Raw genomic sequence first — 22,191 nt, forward strand, 5'->3', positions numbered from 1 at the left:
ACATACAGTGGGTACCTACCTTCTCCCTGGTTCTGGCCCATTCTCTTCCTCTCTCTGCACTGCGCTGAGGGTGGGAGTGCACTGAGCACAGGGCTGGAGGTGAAGGGTCTGGCCAGGAGCTAGAATGACGGGGGGGGGGCTCAGGGTTGGGGCAGGAGGTTTGAGTGTGGGGCACTTACCTGGGCAGCTCCCATTTGGTGCAAGGGGTGCAGGTGGGAATGGGTGGGAGGGGTGCAAGAGTCAGGATGTGGGGGGTGGTGGGGTGTGACTGGGCTGGGTATGTGGGGGGTGCAAGAGTCAGGGCTGGGGTCGTGGGGGAGTGAAGGAGTCAAGCAGAGGGCTGGGTGTGTATGAGGGGGGTACAGGGCTCAGGGCAGGGGTCTGGGGGGGGTGCGGAGCTCAGGGCACGGGTCTGGGGGGTGTGCGGGGCTCAGGGCAGAGGGCTGGGGTGTGTGTGAGGGGGGTCAGGGCAGGGGGCTGGAGGGGATATGCCCCTATTCCACCCCCCCCTTCCCCAAGGCCCTGCCCCCGCTTCTTCTCCGCCTCAGCTGAGCAGCAAGCACGCTGACTCTGCTCCTTCCCGACCCCCTCCCTCGCAAGGGTCATCAGCTGATCGGCAGGGAGGGAGCACACTATGGGAAGAGGCAGGGGAGCCTGCAGGACCAAGCTTCTGCCCCTTGCCCCCTGCCCTTGTGGGGGGAGGGGAGGGCAGGGGGAGCGGAGGGCGGAGAACTGGGGGCCGGGCCGGACAGGATTTTTAATGGCATGCTGCTGCCTGCCGGGACTCCGCCATTAAAAATTGGCTCGCATGCCGTCTTTGGCACGCATGTCATAGGTTGCCGACCCCTGATATAGATAGATAGATTCTTTCTTGTACACAAGGAGCTGGACTGAGATGACAGTTCTTCATTGTCATTGTTTATAGTTGTTTTAGGAGTGTAATAAAGTATAATCATTGAATGAAATAAAGGTAAAAACATAATTTTTTATAATTTTATAATAAAAATAAATTTAAATAAATTTATTGATTAGAATTGGTCTTTTTATATTCCACTGTAGTGTTCATATTCAGTGTGTATATGTTTGAATAAATTAGGCCTTAATTCATTGGCTTCAGGTGTGCTTTTGTTAAGTTAATGTATTGATCTGTTTTTCAGCGTACACAAACTTTGCTGAAAGAATACAAAGAACGGGAAAAGTCCAATGTATTTAAAGATAAGCGTTTTGGTGAATATAATACCAAAATAAGCCCAGAGGAGAAGATGATGAAGAGGTTTGCATTGGAACGACAGGTAAAGTATAGGAATGAAAAATAATTTAAAAAAAAAATAGATGTAGAAATTTTTCATTTGCCAAATAAAGCTCTCTGTAAATAATACGTTGCTTTGCCCCTAAGGATTCTACCAAAACCTATAACATGGCAACCATACCTAACTTTCATTTTTTTTTACTCCCACGCATTCTGTTTTCTGAAAGCCTATCTGCATCTTTTATTTGATGTAAATGAATTCCAGAATTAGAGCTCATAAAAATATATATATATATAGAAAATTTCAGAATTTTTGGTGGAAATAAGAAAACCAAAACATTTTGGCCAAAAACTGAAATAGTTTGGTTGTCAGGGATTTGAAGATTTTTATGAAAAATCAAAATTTTCTATGTAAAGGAGACATTTTTTATGAAAATTTTTTGTCAAAAATCAATTTTTCTATTGAACAAGTTTTTTGCACCGAAAATTTTTGACCAGCCCAATCCAAAAGAAAAAATTTAAAACTGAATTACTTTAACATTACAAAGTTGTGATTTTGGGGGTTATACTGGACAGAATTAAATTTAATTCCCACAAAATGTAAATCCTTTACCTGTCATTAAACACTATTTTACGTTCTTACTGACACTCCTGAAAAAGGCCGTTTCCCTCGATGGCCCATGAAGCTCATTTTTGGGTCTTACCACTCTAAGACAGTGATCCCCAAACTTTTTACCTCGTGTTCCCCCCCTTACCCTTCCCAGGAGTGGGGCTGTGGCTCTGGGAGGGGAGGATATGAAGAGAGGGTAAGAGGGCTAAGTTTGGGGCCACAGCTGAGGGCGGGGCCGGCAGCAGAGCCAAGGCCAGCAGCTGGGTACAGGAGCAAAGCTCGGTGGTGTTCCCTCCCCACCCCCTGTAGGGGCTGGCCCAGGCCCCAGTCACACCCCCTGAACATTCCTTGGTGCCCCCCAAGAGGGGCGCACCCCACAGTTCCGGACCTCTGCTCTAAGAAATGGAATCAGTTTTGAATACTACTTCCATCTACATCATGTTTGGACTCCTGAGTTAAGCAGCATAATTGCATGTGCAGAAAATTCTAGGAATAAGATTAAGTTATTGGAATGGTTAACTAATTTTTTTAGTGGTTATTAAGCTTGAAATATTTTATTTTAAAAAAATTATTATTTTACTTTTTACATATACAAAATCCAAGCTTGCTTTTTTAGTAATTTTACCAGTCATTTTTTAACTAATAAAAAACGCCCTTCCCCAGAATACTGTGCCTGATTCACCACTCACTTAATTAAACCAGTGTTGTGAGTCTGTAGTTTCTACAATGGATTTAACGGAGAGTAAAAACTGTTGTGAGACGCTCACCGTTTCTCGCTTTAATGTATCTGAATGAAATTGTAGGCTTGTTAATGCTGTTAAAATAACCGAGAAGTGAAATAGGGCTCTCCTGGGCTAAACTGAAAATATGATCTTTTTGGGGGGAAAAAAATCTTTGTTGACCAGCTGTCATTAACTGGTATTAATCTGAAAAATGTCTCATTACTAAATTGGTTGGTTTGATTATTTTTCACAGCAAAATCATGAAAAGAAAAGTATCTATAATCTCAATGAAGATGATGAATTGACCCATTTTGGCCAATCTTTAGCAGATATTGAAAAACTTAATGATGTTATTGATAGTGACAGTGATACTGAAGAAAGAGGAATATTGTCAGGTAAGAAAAATCAAACTGATACCTTAATACATTTTTATCCAATGTAATTTTCATTGTTAATATAGCTCTGTGAATTGTTGCGTAGCCTGCTTTCATTGAAAAATAATGTAAAGAAAATGTTCAGATTTAAATCTCTGTTCTCTTTAGTCTGATAGAAAGTGGTGATTAGAACTGGATATGGGCCAATATCATGCTGTAATTTTTAACCATTCACAATTTTAATAAATATGTATAATATTTCATCACATCATAATTGACTTTTCACATATGGATTATCGTTAAAGTAAGTGCATTCAATATTACAATGAACTCTGGTTTAAAATCAACTATTTAGAGATGCCAGGATGCTTGCAAGTATGGTACATTATAGGTGGCACCAAAGGGAACACCTGTAATTGAGGCTGCCTGCTACATTCCATTATAAGACACTATTTTCAGTTGCTTTATAATTTTACCATACTTCAACTATATGGGCTGAAATTTTCCGTGTGTGTGGTTTTGTTTTGTTTTGTTTTTGGGGGGGGGGGGGAGTTCAGCACAAACAGGGCAGTCGTTTCTCAGAACAAGTTAGGGGAAAATACATTGTTTTGTTCATGTTAAAACAAATAACTTTAAATTTTGTGTGTGTTTTGCATTTCTTTGGACCAGATTATGAACCCTCTACTTACAATAGTGAGCAGTTACTCATGCAAATAGTCTCATTGAAGTCAGTGGGATTCCTTGTGTCAATAAGTGCTCGCTAATGTGAGAAAGGGGTTTGCAGTCTGGCCATTTTGGGTATAGCTGTTCATAGGAGATGTAAATTAAAATTCTTTCCATACTGATTTTTATCTTTTCTATTTGGCAAATCTGGAGCTAGTTTCTGCAACCCTTAGTCATGTGAGTAATCTGTATTTATGCAAATATCTCCCTTGACTTGGAGAGGTCTACATATATAAATAAATATTGCTCACTGAATAAAGGTTGTTTTGCATGATGTTTGGCTAGGTAGCTAGGTAAAAGCCAACCTGGCTGATTTTGTTTACTTCCTTTAGTTTATCTATGTCTTTAGTGTCAATAGAAATGTGCACACCTCTTACAATAGTGTTTGTGAATGTTTTGCTAATGAGTTAAGTGGTAGGAGTTCATGCAGCGTAGGCCCTATTGGACTACTGCACCTGAGCAAAGCAAATTGCAGGATCATGGCCTTAGTTATGTTAAAACAATAGCTGATTTCTTTTTAACTTGATGAAAGATAGCATTAAAGAAAAAATAGATATTTAATTCTGTAGTCCATTAGATTATAAACACTTTACATAAAAATTTTGTTTTAAACAGGTTTTCAGGTTATTTTGTTTTGGGGGTACTCATTGAATAAAAGCACTGAACACACAAATTGTGTCTTACATGAAAGTTAGGACAGTGAACACAAGCAAAAAAATCCATTGTTGAGGCTAACATATTATCCTAGGTTCCTCTCATGAGGCATATGTCTTTGTGATGTCTGAAGCCCTAGTCCTGGAAACCCTTCTGCATGTTTGTAGTCCAGTGGGACTACTCATGTTCTTAAAATTAATTGTTTCTAAATATCTGTGGGATCAGGGCCTAAGTTTATGTGCTCTTATAAATTAAATACAGTCAATGTCTGGTGATTAAAGCACATTCTGTTCCTGGCATAGACCTTTTCTGGAATGTTGGTCAAGTCACTTGACTTCTCAGTGCTCTGACTGTAAAATAGGAATAATAATGGTTATCTTCATATTAGTGTTGTAAGGCTTAATTAATATATTAAAGTGCTTTGAGGCCATCAGATAAAAAGTGCTATATTCCTGTCTTAAATCAAAAAGTATCTTTTGCTTGTGTGTATATGAAAGAAAATTTAACAAAGTTTGGAAATCCAAGGTCATGGTGGGAATCTTTTTCTGAAAAGTCTTAACTTAGGCCAAGCATCAATCTTTATCTGCAGAAATGGGGTTTAAACCTTGGTTAACTAGCTATTTTATTCTTTCATGGAATCCATCAGTTGCTCCTGTGCCCTAATAATAGGGAAATAGGACCCAACAGCTTAAGGGGAGAATAAATCTAGAGATTCATTAATTCTTTCAATTCTCTTTTTTTCAGCTGAGCTAACTGCTGCTCACTTTGGAGGGGGTGGAGGTCTCCTTCGTAGGAAAGCACTCACTGGAGAACAAGATGAAGAGGAGGAAAAACCTAAATCTCGCAAGGAGCTCATTGAAGAGCTGATTGCCAAATCCAAAAAAGAGAAGGTGAGTTTATAGCTTTTGAATAAAAAAACTGAACAGACAACATTAAGTACCACATCATTTTCCATGTGAAAACTTACAGAAGCAGAAAACATTCAATAAAACCATTATCAGCTTTAGGACATGGAAACAAACAAATCCTCTCTCTTCACAGGAGAAGAAATATTGGTGGCACAGTAAGCAGAGGGGAGATGGCTTTCTAAATATAGAGCCAAAAATCATATATCTGACTCTGTTTACCTTGGGAAAACTGTATAGAGTGTCTGCCTTTCTGTAGGTTCCCAAACCCTCCACCTATGAACTCTGTTAGCATGGCTGACTTGTTTGCCATGCTCTGCCCTGGAGTCACCCATTGCAGGTTTGTGCTACTTCTTCTGCCAAGGGTGCTTAACGCTGCAAAATAGGAGTTGATATGAACTAATTTTTTATTACATATTTGGTTTTGACTACATATGGACCTCATTTGCTCTTGATGCTGCAGGTGACTTCCTTTACTTCTGGGAGAATTCTGTGCCACTGCGCATGCGCAAAATTATGTCCCCTGCAGATTTCTTTGCTTCCCTGCAGAAAAATGACTTTCTGACAGGGAAGCAAAGGGAAACCACAAGAGCGGTCATGCAGCCCTTCCCAGCAGAATGTTTCGGGTGCCCAGGCCAGCCAGCAGAGGGGTAAATCACTGTGGGGATGGGGTGGGACTGGGGAAGACCCCTACCCTGCACCGGGCTCACCTGCTGGGCTCGGGAGGACAGGAATTCCTCTTCCCCTGCACAGCATCTGGGGCCATGTCAGACCCACCCCCAGATTTCTACTCTGGCTGTAGGAAACTCTCTTTCCCTCCATTCCTCCCCTGCGCTTCCTGCTCCCATCGCTCTTCACCTGCAGGGGGATCACTGCATAGGGAGCTGCTCTCCCATACGCCCAACCCCCATGCATCCAGACCCCCTCATATTCAGACCCTCCTGCCAAGCCTCACCCCGTACCCAGAACCCCCCCCAACGAGCCTCATTCCTCCGGCACCTGGACCACCCTGGCTAGCCACCCGCACCTGGATCCACACACTACCGAGCCCCAGCTGCACCTGGATCTCCACCCCACTGAGCCCCACTTCCCCAGCATCTGGATCCCCCCACCAAAGCCTCCCTGCTGAGGTCTATCTTCCCACACTCAGGACCCCCCCCCCCACTGAACCCCAACCACCTTCACTTGGACCCCCCTGCAGAGTCCAATTACCATTGCACCCAGAAACCCTCCATCAAGCCTTTGTGCATCCAGATCCTGCCTGTACCCAGATTGCCCCATATAGAACCCTCTCAAACCCACACCTGGATACCCCCACACTAAGCCCCTCCACACTTGGATCCTGCCTTGCTGAGCCTGCCTGCCCGCCCACACCTGGTGCACCTGGCACGGAGGGGCAGGGCCCTGGGGTGTTTCTGGGGCAAGCCCTGTTCTTGCGCTGTCAGGGTTGGGTGCAGCCTCATCGCTGAGTCCATGTCCCAGAGGGGAGCTGAACAGTGATCTCCCACCTCTGTGCAGCCAGTGGCCTGTGCTCCCCAGTCCCATGCTGGAGTCTTCACATATATTTGACAAATAAAAATTCTGCGCACAATATTTTAAAATTCTGCACATTTTAATTATTTTGGCACAGAATGCTCTCAGAAGTATTCCTTGTTCAGTTACATACATTACTGGCCAATTGAAAAATAATGTTATATGCATATTTTTATCTTTCTAGAGAGAGAGACAGACTCAGAGAGAGAATGCCTTGGAACTCACAGAAAAACTTGACACTGACTGGAAAGAAATCCAAACCCTTCTGTCCCACAAAACCCCCAAGTCAGAGAGGAAAGATAAAGAAGAGGAGAAACCCAAGGTAAGGTTCTGGCAATACAGCTTTGTTTTGTTGCAACTGATATGACTCCATTACTGGAACCAAAGTAGAGATGCAAGTTAAGGGGGAAGTTGATCACTAGTGATTTGTAGCTGATCATTTCTAATTAAAATATTAAAAATAACCCCCCTGTGTGTTAGTTAAATTGAAAGAATTCTACAGTTTTTGAGGAGTTTCATGTCAGAATTGTGAAGTTGGAAGGATCTCAAGTAGACACTAATTTTAGAGAAATAAAAGGATTCATATTAAGTATTTTAAGACTTGTACTCCCAGTAAGTCATAATTATGGCTACTCTTCGTTCTTTTTCATTAGCTGTTGAATTTGAGAGAGATTCCTCGTTGGATAAAAATTTTAACAATATTCTGGTTTATTTTCAAGACAAACATTTTCCTGACGAGTTGGCATTTGCTTGAAAAGGATATTGACTGACTTTGTAAATGCTTTTGAAATGTCTTTTGTACACAAATTCTCTAACTTAGCAATAGCTTTCTGTGGCAGTAACTTCACTTCTGCGTCACCTGACCTATGAAATCTCTCTTGAGACTTAAACAAAAAAGGGTGGAAATACTAGTGATTTGGATAGATTCATTGTGAAAATGAACCCAGAAATTCTAACAGGTAGACAAATCTATTGTGCCATGAATAACTGATCAGATTTTTTGCTAGGGATCGGCATAATGGGTGTTAAATTGAGATGTGAGACCCCTATGGATTTTGTTTTGAGATCTGTTGATTACAGAGAAAATGGGAATCAGTAATGTTCTGTTGCATTCGTATGCAGTTTGGGAGATAATTCATAATCTGGTTAAGTATAAGAGGAAAATTAGAGAGAGAAATCTGACAAAAATTTTTTAGACAAGTGGCGTGGTCTAGGGAATTCCATGCGTGACTGGGAACTAGGAATTTCTGAATTCCAGTTTCATCTCTACCACTGATTTTGCAGTGTGGCTTTGGGCATGTTGAGTAACTGTACCTCAGTTTCCCTATCTGTAAAAAGAGGATAATGCCTTCATAACAGAGATGTCACTCATGTTTTGTACAGTGCTTTGAAGATATAAAGTGCTATGTAAGTTATAATTTTATTAAATATCTTGTCTGTATTTTTGAAGGGATATATTTTCTTATGACTTCATATTTACAAATGTATGTATGCTTTGTAGAATGAGAATTTTCCTGGAGGGGGAAGTCTTCATGAATTTCAATTTCCACCCATTAGTCTCTCCCTTGACCTTGTATTGTGTTGGCCTTCCTTCCCGCCTTCTCCAGAGCCAATCATAGTCATTCCTGAACGAGCCAGAGGGCTTCCTGTGGAGGAGCACAGAAAAGTAATATATTTATTAATTATGAAATTGTGTATTTCTTTAGCCTGATGAGTATGATATGATTGTTAGAGAACTTGGGTTTGAGATGAAGGCGCAACCCTCTGACAGGATGAAGACTGAGGAAGAGTTGGCGAAAGAGGAGCAAGAAAGACTCCAGAAATTAGAGGTACCAGACTGTTTCAGATTGTGTTGTAGCCCTCTCACCGGTAGTGACCTCTTACAGTTTTTTGACATTTCTTAACCTCAGTTTGAAAGCAGTCACACTAAAAATTACAGGAGATGAATCTGAGAATAAGTCCCCTGTCCTGTTCTAATGCCACTATTTGCATCACTACACTGATTTTGTGATTTACCTTTTTTTTTCATGGATTTTTAGTTTGACCATTAAAAAAATATGCTGAATACTTGGCTTGTGAGATTACATAGCAAGAGAACATTTTTTTTTTTTTTTTCAGTTAAAAACAAGTAGCTCGTTGGCTATGTTTTATATATCATTCAGACCTAAGATGTGCTTAAACTTTGTTAGATGAGCCTGTTTGGTGCACAGGAGCTGAATTAACATCTGGGCAAATCCTGCACCGCTTCCCTCCTGTAGCTGCAAAGGGTTCCCTGGCAATTGCGCTAATGTGATTCTGCTCTGTGAAGGGGTAGGATTTGCCTGGGAAGGTTTGTATGTTCCCTACACAATTTGGAGCTCAGTGCTCCCTGTGCATCAGTGCACAAAGAGTGGGTCTAGGTAGGGTCAAAAGCCTTCTGTTAAATTGATCTTCCCCACATAGAAGGGTCAAATTAGGACTGCAGGGCTACCTCAGCATCAAGCCTTCTATAGTGACCACAGAGCTGCTCAGTAACTACTCATCAAAGTGCGGGGGAAGGATTTGTTTCCCCTTCTCCATACTGTGCATCTCTCTAGTGTCTAGTCCAACTAATTGCTGGGGGAGGGGGGAATGCCCCACAATAAGTAATGGCTCAGTTACAGCCTGATGAGTCAGTTGACAGATTCCCATAGAGTTAAAATTATTTTCAAAGCCTTGTATTTTGTTCAAACCCATTTTAAATATAGGAAATATACATACACATTGCAGAACCATAAAACTCTAAAGAAGCTACTACTTTCTGGTAAATAATATGTTTATCAAAATATGTATTTAAGATAATATGTATATAAATAAATATTTCATTACCAAAGATGCACAAGGCTTTCGATAAATGATATATTTCAATATCTTCCAAATAAGATTTAAAATATATACAGTCAGACTAATTTACCAGTCCCACCCACCAAAACAAAGAAAATCAAGAGTTCAGGCTAATATGTTATCATGTCTCTGCTTTGTATTGTTCCTTCTTCCCCTCTGCTAGGTGAATAATGCTAGTTAATAATTTATTTTCTCTTTGATTTTCTTTTCTTAATTATCTGTATTTTCTCCAAAATTTTCATACAAAGTAATTTAGGTCATGTGTACTATATTGTCCCTCTCCTGAATTTATTTTAAATCACAGGCCGACCGACTGCGTCGAATGCATGGAAAAGATGAACAGGAGAACAAAAAGAAACCCAAGCATATGTCAGCTGATGATTTAGCAGATGGCTTCATCCTGGATAAAGATGATAGACGTTTACTTTCTTATAAAGTAAGAATTTGATTGTTTTATAGTGACTTTCAAAGTCACTGAAATGAAGAAAAAATCATTTCAAATTAAACAGAACTCTTTTCTGTTCACTTTATTATTTTTATCTAGCTGCTGTACTTTCCACCTGAACTTCATTCCCTGTATTAGGGCAGCTTTGGCCATGCTTGCAATGTAAAGCAGCGTAAAGCCATCATAGAAAACCACCCCAGTGTAGGGAGATCACTTGGTGGTGTAATCAGCATAGTAGCTCCTACATCATCCACTTCTATGCAACCAGCATAGGGGCTATTGCTGTGGTTTCCCTCCACCCAGAAGGACCTGACTGGTACACAACAGTCATAAACTGGGAGATCATAAAAGTGACTTAAAGTAAACTTTTTTATTAAATGCCTCCTCCTCCTGCCCCTGGATTGTGCTGTGTATCTCTTAGCTGCAGTGGAGGATCAGAGCTCTCATAAAGTCACCTTTGTCCTTCATATGGAGGGATCACTCTGTTTTGAATGCATTGGCTTAGCTGAATGATTATACTCTGAAAAATTACCCTGTAAAAACAGCATAGTGGGATTTCATGTTTGTCTTTCATTTTCTCAATGTCAAATATACTTGGTTAATAAGAAAAACAAGAGTTCGGTTGCTGCAAATTGTACGTGGCATCTGTGTACAACACCCTCATGCATAATCACCAGTAATAAAGATCCTGTAACTAGGTATGGTGTATGAGGCAGACTATAAATAGTCTCCTCTCCGAGGTCAGTATTAGTTCTACACTGCCAACAGGAATAAAAGGGAGTAAAACTTTATTCTGGGGGCAAAGTTTTTCTTGCCTTACATCCTTATCATGTCTCTGCTTTGTATTGTTCCTTCCTCCCCTCTGCTAGGTGAATAATGCTAGTTAATAATTTATTTTCTCTTTGATTTTCTTTTCTTAATTATCTGTATTTTCTCCAAAATTTTCATACAAAGTAATTTAGGTCATGTGTACTATATTGTCCCTCTCCTGAATTTATTTTAAATCACAGGCCGACCGACTGCGTCGAATGCATGGAAAAGATGAACAGGAGAACAAAAAGAAACCCAAGCATATGTCAGCTGATGATTTAGCAGATGGCTTCATCCTGGATAAAGATGATAGACGTTTACTTTCTTATAAAGTAAGAATTTGATTGTTTTATAGTGACTTTCAAAGTCACTGAAATGAAGAAAAAATCATTTCAAATTAAACAGAACTCTTTTCTGTTCACTTTATTATTTTTATCTAGCTGCTGTACTTTCCACCTGAACTTCATTCCCTGTATTAGGGCAGCTTTGGCCATGCTTGCAATGTAAAGCAGCGTAAAGCCATCATAGAAAACCACCCCAGTGTAGGGAGATCACTTGGTGGTGTAATCAGCATAGTAGCTCCTACATCATCCACTTCTATGCAACCAGCATAAGGGCTATAGCTGTGGTTTCCCTCCACCCAGAAGGACCTGACTGGTACACAACAGTCATAAACTGGGAGATCATAAAAGTGACTTAAAGTAAACTTTTTTATTAAATGCCTCCTCCTCCTGCCCCTGGATTGTGCTGTGTATCTCTTAGCTGCAGTGGAGGATCAGAGCTCTCATAAAGTCACCTTTGTCCTTCATATGGAGGGATCACTCTGTTTTGAATGCATTGGCTTAGCTGAATGATTATACTCTCTGAAAAATTACCCTGTAAAAACAGCATAGTGGGATTTCATGTTTGTCTTTCATTTTCTCAATGTCAAATATACTTGGTTAACAAGAAAAACAAGAGTTCGGTTGCTGCAAATTGTACGTGGCATCTGTGTACAACACCCTCATGCATAATCACCAGTAATAAAGATCCTGTAACTAGGTATGGTGTATGAGGCAGACTATAAATAGTCTCCTCTCCGAGGTCAGTATTAGTTCTACACTGCCAACAGGAATAAAAGGGAGTAAAACTTTATTCTGAGGGCAAAGTTTTTCTTGTCTTACATCCTTTGTAATCTCATTGAGAACAGTTGAGTTACAAAATGTGCAAGTCAGAACAGAATTTGGCCCACCCTCAGCTCTTATTCAGGTCAAGTTGTTGGGGCTTCTGACATTTTGGGATCAAGCCCATATTAAGGGCCAAATCTTCTTTGTCCTATTTGTACAAAAGTCCCATAGATGGCACTTTTTAAATAGAGTTGAAGTCTTCTTTTTGTGGTGCAACTCTCCAGCTACACACACTGCTCCCGGCTGCCCATCTTCCAACTTTTCCATCCCCAGCACTGCTTTTCCTGCATGTCACCTGACTGCCTGTTGTTCAACCGCTTCCAATCCATCTCAGCTTTCTTCCTCTTGGTTTCTACTTCTCCATCTTCCCTCTACGACTGATATCCTGTCTTCTGTGTATTGTCTGAACCAAACTTTCATCTATAACCAGCTGATCCACCTGATACACCACTGGATTTTAAATAAGATTCAATATGTATCAGATTCAGAGATGAGAGGGTCATAATCTGATGTTTCTAGTAACACAAGTAGGGACGTTACTTTAAATTATAATTTTAAACCCAGAAGTATTCCTGTAAGATATTGTAGGTTTCTTTTCTCTATTAATAGGGTGGAAAACTCAATGTTGGAAATGACAAGGAAGAAGGTGGGAATGAAGAAGAGGAGGGAGAGAGTGAAGAAGAGAGTGAGGGAGAGCCTGGTGGAGAAGATGAGGAAGAAGCAATTGTTGAAGAAGATGATGCTACAGATAGTCCCTCTGACCTTGAATCTGACATGGGGAGTGAGGAAGAGGTCACTGCAAATGAAGAACAGAAGGAGAAACACAAAGGAAATGAAGAGAGATTGCAAAGTGAGGAAGAACAGAATGCTAAAATAGAAGCTGCCAGATCTGAGCTTCCCTACACATTTACTGGTAAGATTCCTAATGACTGAATAGATAGGGGAGGGGTTGTCTGTTTGTTGGAGCCCTATATATCTGAGGCTCCACATCATAATTGCACTCCTTCTGGACAATGAGTACTGGACATGACTCTTCAGATCTTGAAAACGCGACTTGTTGTCAGCAAGCAGAATTTCTCTGAGTAGCATGAGAAAATCCCTTTCTGTCCAGGAGCTAAGTACGCTATTTCTACTGCCCCTTTCAGCCCTAGAAGTGAAAGACAAAAAGCCTTGATTGAAATCAAGTTTCATGTAAGATTGTGCCCAGTGTTGCCTCAAGACCAAACGTACAGCTTGCACAGAATAGTGTTGTCTTGCAGAAAATAATACATAATAATTTTCTAGTATGTATTGAAAACTAGGAACAGGTATGCATTGTGTCTGAAATAAAGGCAGCTTGCCTTAGAAGAAGCTCACAAAAGTGGTATGCTGCCCCTTCTTAACATATAGTCTCTGTAATAGAACACTGTGTGGCTTCCCAAACCTGAGCCGGCTTTTGTAGGTGACAAATCTGAGAAACTGTCATAGATTGAAGTGTCAGTAGAGGAGGTTTTAGAATTAATTGATAAACTTAACATTAACAAGTCACCGGGACCAGATGGCATTCACCCAAGAGTTCTGAAAGAACTCAAATGTGAAGTTGCAGAACTATTAACTAAGGTTTGTAACCTGTCCTTTAAATCGACTTCTGTACCCAATGACTGGAAGTTAGCTAATGTAACACCAATATTTAAAAAGGGCTCTAGAGGTGATCCCGGCAATTACAGACCGGTAAGTCTTACATCAGTACCGGGCAAATTAGTCGAAATAATAGTTAAAAATAGAATTGTCAGACATATAGAAAACCATAAATTGTTGAGCAATAGTCAACATGGTTTCTGTAAAGGGAAATCGTGTCTTACTAATCTATTAGAGTTCTTTGAAGGGGTCAACAAACATGTGGACAAGGGGGATCCAGTGGACATAGTATACTTAGATTTCTAGAACGCCTTTGACAAGGCCCCTTACTAAAGGCTCTTGCATAAATTAAGTTGTCATGGGATAAAAGGGAAGATCCTTTTATGGATTGAGAACTGGTTAAAAAACAGGGAACAAAGGGTAGGAATAAATGGTAAATTTTCAGAATGTAGAGGGGTAACTAGTGGTGTTCCCCAAGGGTCATGATTTGGAGAAAGGGGTAAACAGTGAGGTGGCAAAGTTTGCAGATGATACTAAACTGCTCAAGATAGTTAAGACCAAAGCAGACTGTGAAGAACTTCAAAAAGATCTCACAAAACTAAATGATTTGGCAACAAAATAGCAAATGAAATTTAATGTGGATAAATATAAAGTAATGCACATTGGAAAAAATAACCCCAACTATACATACAATATGATGGGGGGCTAATTTAGCTACAACTAATCAGGAAAGAGATCTTGGAGTCATCATGGATAGTTTTCCGAAGATGTCCACGCAGTGTGCAGAGGCGGTCAAAAAAGCAAACAGGATGTTAGGAATCATTAAAAAGGGATAGAGAATAAGACGGAGAATATCTTATTGCCCTTATATAAATCCATGGTGCTCCCACATCTCAAATACTGTGTACAGATGTGGTCTCCTCATCTCAAAAAAGATATACTGGCATTAGATAAGGTTCAGAAAAGGGCAACTAAAATGATTAGGGATTTGGAACAGGTCCCATATGAGGAGAGATTAAAGAGGCTAGGACTCTTCAGCTTGGAAAAGAGGAGATTAAGGGGGGGATAGAGGTATATAAAATCATGAGTGATGTGGAGAAAGTGGATAAGGAAAAGTTATTTACTTATTCCCATAATACAAGAACAAGGGGTCACCAAATGAAATTAATAGGCAGCAGGTTTAAAACAAATGCAAGGAAGTTCTTCACGCAGCGCACAGTCAACTTGTGGAACTCCTTACCTGAGGAGGTTGTGAAGGCTAGGACTATAACAGCGTTTAAAAGAGAACTGGATAAATTCATGGTGGTTAAGTCCATTAATGGCTATTAGCCAGGATGGGTAAGGAATGGTGTCCTAGCCTCTGTTTGTCAGAGGATGGAGATGGATGGCAGGAGAGAGATCACTTGATCATTGCCTGTTAGATCCACTCCCTCTGGGGCACCTGGCATTGGTCACTGTCAGTAAACAGGATACTGGGCTAGATGGACCTTTGGTCTGACCCGGAACGGCCGTTCTTATGTTCTTAGTATCTCTAGAATAGATCTGTGGTTGTGGAGAAAGAAACTATTCTGCATGTGTACAGGATATTCATTCTTGTTAACTGAATATTTCACCAAACCAGTATGCCAGTAGGGAATACTGAAGTACAGTATTTAAACAAGCTATGCTGAAATTAGACAACCATTCAAACCACTTGCCAGAGTGTTGCAGTTTCCATTTGATGGCAGGTGATAAAATAACGTACATTGCATAAAATAGTTTAAATTGAATCCAGCAAAGAACTCTAAGGAAATATAATGGTTAAGGTTTTATAAAACATGTTGGCTGGCATATATGCATTTTTTTCCCATTAGTGGGTAGGCTCTTACATTTCTTATATATTCCATACAGAATGCTAAGTTAGTGTGACTTTAAAATTACACAGTTAGTGTTACTATAAAAACAAGTCAGAAAATATAAAATTATGGGTAAATTGACCCTGAGCTTTAGCTCTGCGCGTGTGTGTGTGTGGCAATCAAGTCTTTATATGATTGCATACTGTGTCTGATAACACAATGTTAATGTTTTTATTAATGTTTAAAATATGTTAACTTAAAAATGTTTCCAGCAGTTTTATTGTTTTGTTCTGATTTGAAATAGTTATTTTCCAGAAGTTTGTTAACATAGTAAAATATTTTCTAATTTATGTTTGTTCAACTGGGTATGCTTGATTTTTGTTTTTATTTTTATAATAGTTCCAGAATCCTATGAGAAACTTAAGTCTTTACTATTTGGAAGAATAATAGAAGAACAGCTAGTTATCCTAGAGAGGATTCAGAAGTGCAATCATCCAAGCCTTGCAGTGGGAAACAAAGCAAAGTTAGAAGTACGTTTATTAGTTTTTAAATGAACTTTGAATGCTAAAGTGAGTTTGCTAAGTATTCAAGGAGCAGTTTGAAATATATTGGTTTTTTATTCACATTACTTGAAGAAAACTTTATCCAAAATGTACATATGGGAGAACCTAGGCAGTGTTCATTTGCCATGTGCTGTCTCATTATTTTTCTATGCTTTTAAAAATATCTATATTTAAGTACATATATATACACACACACACATACAAAGAACAAAACTGTAATGGTTTTAACATGGTATGCTTCTTGCAGAAACTGTTTGGCTTCCTTCTGGAGTACATTGGGGAATTAGCAACTGTGGAGCCACCAGAGCTCAAAACAATTGACAAATTGGTCCTGTAAGTAATAAAACATGTTGTCTGTGGCCCCTTCGTGGTGGTTGGAAGGGAAAAGATAGTTGCATGGTAATAAAACACATAGTGCGTTGCTTAATTTAAATTCTCCTACTAACATTGAAAGCTACTGGTTTTCTATTTACTTTATTGTGTTTTAACATTGTTTCTTTTAGTGCCTTAGTCATTAATTGTATTAAAAAGCTTTCAACATTCCAGAAGGAAATTAATAGAATTCTCAGTATGCATTAGACCTCCCATAGGTGTTAGAGCTATAGAAATATGTAATCTCTCTCTCACTCACACTCTCTCACACACACACACACACACACACACACTTGTAAAGGAAAGTTATTTAGATTACTAAGTCAAGAATTTGAAAGTTAGGCAATGCCAGATTTATGGTTGCCCATGCAATATTAATTGTGGCCATCCTGGGCACTAAATGAGGCAGGGGACCAAGGGCAAAAAGTGATCAGGTAATTAGAGACTGTGTTGTAATGCATACATGTAAGTGTGGCATTACCTAACTTTCGAGTGGTTGACTTTTCAACCTGAATAATTTTCTTTCAACATAGAGGGGGGTTTTGTGTATGTAATTTCCTTTTTATTTTATTTTTATTTTATTTTATTTTTTAAGGAAAGAGTAAAAATTGTATTATATGCAACTGAAACAATCTCCCCATCATGCATCATAAACAGGATTTGAACCTTGAACTGTCAGCATTGCAGTGCAGACTTGAGATACAGGACTATCTGTATTAGCTTGCAGCAGGGGAAGGTTGTTATCCTAGAGGGGAGGATGGACCTCTAACACCATGTGCAAGTCCAGGCAGTGGTGTTGGAATGCTGGCCTGGTCTAGCACTCTTCTCCCTGAGAGATGGAGGGCTCCTGCCCCCTAGAAGATAGAGCTGGGAAGCTAGACCCATGTTCTCGGTCTTGGGTTTGTGGTTAGGGAAGGGGGAGCCTGGCTCTACTCTCCTGTCACCTCACCACTACAGTTGATCTGAGCACTCCCAGATGCTTCCTGTGCAGAATATATGTTGCTTGCATCACTTTGGTGGTGGCATGGGCTAGACTGTTTAGAATGTTTAATGTTGTTGTTTTGGCATGCTACAAATTTTTCCTGAGGCATGCCAGCAAGAGAGAGGAAATGGTGATTTTTAACAGTTTACATCTCAGCTTAACCTGAATGGAATTTCATGGGACAAAAAAATCACTTCTCTAGCCCGAAGACTTTGTCCCTACTCAGTTCCAAAACCCTGCTGCAAACAATGGAGAAGTTAAAGCTTTTTTGGGGGGGGAAATAAATCTTTTGTAATGGAAGATGTAAGGCAACCTAAATACAAGGGTTGTTACCACCGTCTCCTTATAACAATATTACCTTAAAATGCCACATCTGGGAAAACACGAATAGATAACGAAACTATGTCTCATTGCATATTGAGCAGAATCTAAGCATCAGGGCATTCTGAACACATATTCCATTTACTTCAATACCTAGTCACAATAACTCTAACGGTCATGAAATTCAGAAAGAAGTCTTCAGATCATGCTACCTTACCATGGTTTTTGAGTACAATACTATATTTATGCATTAGAAATTCATATTCAAATTTAAAAAACCCACAAACCTATAAGTGAGGTTGTATTTCACAAGCCCTAATGAAAACCAAAAGCATAGCAGCCATATGTGTGCACCAGTTAATTATCTTCTGCAGAAATAATTTTATTCAAAGTATGTGTTTAGCCTAGCACAAATAACATTTCCAAAGGTGCTTAAAAATTGTAGTTCTTTATTAATATAAATGGTGTAACTTCATGGTGACTTGTTTCTTGTTAATAGGCCGTTGTACAGTCTTTGCCAGATGTTTCCTGAAGCTGCAAGTAACAGCGTTAAGTTTGTCCTCCAAGATGCTGCACATGACATGGAAGAAATGATTGAAGTCAAAGGCCGTGCAACATTTCCAGGGCTAGACATGGTAATTAACACATTTTGTTTAGAAAAGTGTGTTGCCTTTTCCTTTAGTGTAAAATACCAGGGTGACATTAAATCTTGTTTTGCATTTCACAGCTTATCGTTCAAAATATGACACATTGCAGCTTCTGTGGGTTTTCTATGCCCTGAATCGCCTTCTTGGAATAAATTAATATTACAGAACAGAAGCATGGCAGCAAAAATGTTAATTGAGAGAAGAAAACCCTGTCTGATTCTAAATTAACTGATTTGCAGGTTTTTTATTCAGTCTTAGGCAAAACAATGTTCAGTTATTTTGAGACTTGAGTGTAGGATTCTGTGTGTTTCCTGCAACACTTAATAACATTGCTAAAATTACTGCCACGTAGAGCAAGGCAATGTTGTCCTTCCTATCCTTGATCAAATGAAAAAAAAATTCAGTTAAATAAACTGTTCTAAAATAGTCTCCACAGAGATTTAGTATTCTACAGTGCAGAAACTTTTCTGCATCATTAACAAACAGAACTGTGGAGGTAATACAATTTTTTTTTTTTTTAAGACGTAGATATGATAGACAATAAATTAGGGACCTTGGAATGAAATAGTTGAGCGTCGCTCTTTATTAGTGCTTCACAGTTCTTTGGCTATCCTAAATCTATGAATAGACTCTTCTTCCAAACTATAGGCAATTGGCTATTTGAGAATTCAGGATGGGATGATTTTAAAATAGTGACAACTTATTGTTTGATAACATGCTTAAAGGACAAGCTAAAAGTCGGTGTTTGATTCAAAGGGAACTGCTTGCCTCATCTCTCCAGGCTTAATGAAGTAGTACAAGAGTGAAGACTGTGATTAGTGTATTGGAGTAATACAGACTAAGAGGAGAGGAGACAATTAGCAGGTTTAAGAGATTTTTTTAAGATTGGGTAGGTTGGTTTTTCTTGAGTTGTTATTCCAACATGGTTTGGGCAGTACTTGTGGATGCATCATGGAAGACTGTGTGTTCTCTTCTAGCTTCTACATTTACTATGTCACTGTCACAGTTACCAGGTTAACTGAACCTCTGACCTCTTCTGATCTTTTGGGATGGAATTCTTAGACTGGGCCATAGGTTGAAGTCCCCTCTGATCAACCATGATTGCCTGGTTTATCTTCAGTGCTTGCAGTTCATTTTGCTCTGAGATCCAGTACCCAAACAGCCTTCTTAGAGCAAAGTATTATTTATTTAGAACAAAAGCATTATAGAGAAAACTATCCATCTTCCATATAGGAATCCTGGTAGGTCTGAGCTTCCGAACCTTCCAAGACCAACAAGGTGTGGGTCTCTTCTCTTAACACACCAAACAGTTCTTTGTCCAGCTTCAAGGAGAGTGCTCTTTAAAAGCTGTTTAGTCCTTTTGATCACCCACATAGTCTTTCAAATTTGTGCCATGATGTCCTTATCTGGGGAGCCATTGTATTGCCTGTTTGTTCTTATAACAGCTCCCATTGAATTACAGCAATATAAATACATAATAAATATTCCACTGCTCCAATATGTTGTACAGACTATCTCAGTAACTAGGTTACATATCAATTATTACTTCTCCGTATTCTTGAGAGTACTACGTAGCAGTTCCACGTCAAGAGTCACATTATATGTAAAACCAATTACGATACTCAGAAAGTTATTTACTGTATTCTAACTTCTTAATCTGTTTTATTCTTTTTTCAGCTCATTTATTTGAAAATTACTGCAATACTATTTCCTACCTCTGACTTCTGGCACCCAGTAGTAACACCTGCATTGGTATATATGAGTCAGTTACTTAATAAGGTATGTCTGTAATATTTTACTTCAGTATAAGGCTTCAATCCTTCCATTTCTTTCTTGTACTCCAATTTAAAATGGCAATGAGATTAAGATATATATTTAGAACTTTTTTGAAAGAATAGCTAGGAATATGTTTTGGTATGTTATATCAATATATAATAGTATGTTATATCAGTTATTGTCAGGAAAATATTTTTGGTTGAGGAGTAAAGTCCCACTTAGTAAAGCCTTACTCTTACAAGATCACATCCACCGAGCTGTCGTACAAAAACTCCACACTTGAACTTGAGTGCCTAGTATTAAATGAGGATGTTGCTATAACAGGCATCATAGAAACTTGGTAGAACAATGATAATCAATGGGACACGGTAATGCTAGGGAACAAAATATATATGACAGAATAGTTCGTGCTATTGGGGGAGTGGCATTGTGTGTGAAAGAAAGTAGAATAAAATATAGAAAAATCACAATTGAATCAAACTGGACCATAGAATCTCTTATGTCTAGAAATTCCATACTTAAATAATAAGAGCATAGCAGTATGAATATACAATCAACCAGTTGACCAGGATGGTGATTATGAAATGCTCAGGAAGATTAGGGAGGCTACAGAAACAAAAAATTCTAATAATAATGGGGGATTTCTACTATCCCCATATTGACTGGGACAGACGGATGCAGAGATAAAATTTCTAGACGCCACTAATGACTGCTTCTTGGAGCAGCTTGTCTTGGAACCCACAAGGAGAGAGGCAATCCTTGATTTAGTCCTAAGTGTAGCACAGGATCTGTCCATGGTGAATATAGCTGAACCACTTGGTAATAGCGACCATAATGTAATTAAATTGAAGATCTTTGTATGGGGGAAAATACCAAAGAAACCCACCAAAATAACATTTAATTTAAAAAAGGTAACCATACAAAAATGAGGAAGCTAGTTAAATGGAAATTAAAAGAAACAATCATAGGAGTGAAATGTCTGCAAGCTGAATGGAAACCATTTAAGAACATCATAATAGACTAGAAGCTCGGACTAAATGTATACCCCTATGACATTTCAGGGTACAATCCAGACCAGTGGGAGGTTGTGTCACCACCTGCCCTGCAACCTGGGATGCGTCACAGTGATTTGCTGTTGTAGCTTTCAACCTGGGCCCCTCACAAACATCTAAACAGTTTGTAGGTCACACCCTAAGTGCCTGTGTATAGCTGCAGCATGCCAGCATGCTCCAGTTACACTGTGGCTTCCGCCAATCTTGATTATCATTTACACTTCCAGTCCTGAATTTTCCCCCAAAACATGTGTTGTGCTTTGTCCAGCTCTTTCCTGGACAATTCAGAAATTTTAGGTCTGTTGCCCCAGTAACAGAACAATATCCAACAGTTTGCTACTTTAAATGGAGTTACCTAAACAATTCAGTTTAAATGCAACACTGGATTAGTTAGATAAACTTGTTTTATTCTTTAATCAAAGTGCAAAGAGAGAGTTTGTGAGTACAAGTATAAGGCATTAAGTCAGAAATGCATACAAGACAAATAAAGATAAAATGCTTTCTAGTACTAAAACTTAACAAACTAGACTTGGTTCAAGGTGGAATCGTTACCACATGCTTCCAGCAACAGGGCTGACCAAATTTCAGGTCAGGATCACTCCCAAAGTCAAATGGCTATTTCTTTTGCCTTAGGTGAAAGAGATGGACAGGGAGAGATACCATGGGGTGTTTTTGTCCCTCATTTTTATAGTTCAGTTCCTTTTTGAAATGCATTTTCTGTGGCCTACCCCTAAATCGGGTCGGCAACCTTCGACAGGCAGTCCATCAGGGTAATCCGCTGGTGGGCTGCGAGACATATTATTTACGTTGACCGTCTGCAGGCATGGCCCCCCGCAGCTCCAAGTGACCGCAGTTCGCCATTCCCAGCCAATGGGAGCTGCAGCAGGCTGTGCCTGTGGACAGTTAACATAAACAAAATGTCTCATGGTGCGCCAGCAGATTACCTTGATGGGCCGCGTGCCGAAGATTGCTG

At 39.5% G+C, this 22,191-nt stretch overlaps 1 protein-coding gene across 1 annotated transcript in view; it reads left to right on the plus strand.

Moving 5' to 3' along the window:
* Window positions 1-22,191, plus strand: part of NOP14 (NOP14 nucleolar protein) — a 43,419-nt gene that overhangs the window by 4,958 nt on the left and 16,270 nt on the right. The window contains exons 2-12 of the mRNA XM_039539902.1: window positions 1,158-1,292; window positions 2,835-2,976; window positions 5,077-5,222; window positions 6,955-7,092; window positions 8,477-8,599; window positions 9,937-10,068; window positions 12,663-12,966; window positions 15,905-16,035; window positions 16,316-16,401; window positions 18,243-18,378; window positions 20,068-20,169. Coding sequence (XP_039395836.1) covers window positions 1,158-1,292; window positions 2,835-2,976; window positions 5,077-5,222; window positions 6,955-7,092; window positions 8,477-8,599; window positions 9,937-10,068; window positions 12,663-12,966; window positions 15,905-16,035; window positions 16,316-16,401; window positions 18,243-18,378; window positions 20,068-20,169 — 1,575 coding nt within the window. The remainder of the gene's footprint in view (window positions 1-1,157; window positions 1,293-2,834; window positions 2,977-5,076; window positions 5,223-6,954; window positions 7,093-8,476; window positions 8,600-9,936; window positions 10,069-12,662; window positions 12,967-15,904; window positions 16,036-16,315; window positions 16,402-18,242; window positions 18,379-20,067; window positions 20,170-22,191) is intronic.

Source organism: Mauremys reevesii, linkage group 5 (assembly GCF_016161935.1).
Source record: "Mauremys reevesii isolate NIE-2019 linkage group 5, ASM1616193v1, whole genome shotgun sequence".
NCBI classification, from domain to species: Eukaryota; Metazoa; Chordata; order Testudines; family Geoemydidae; genus Mauremys; species Mauremys reevesii.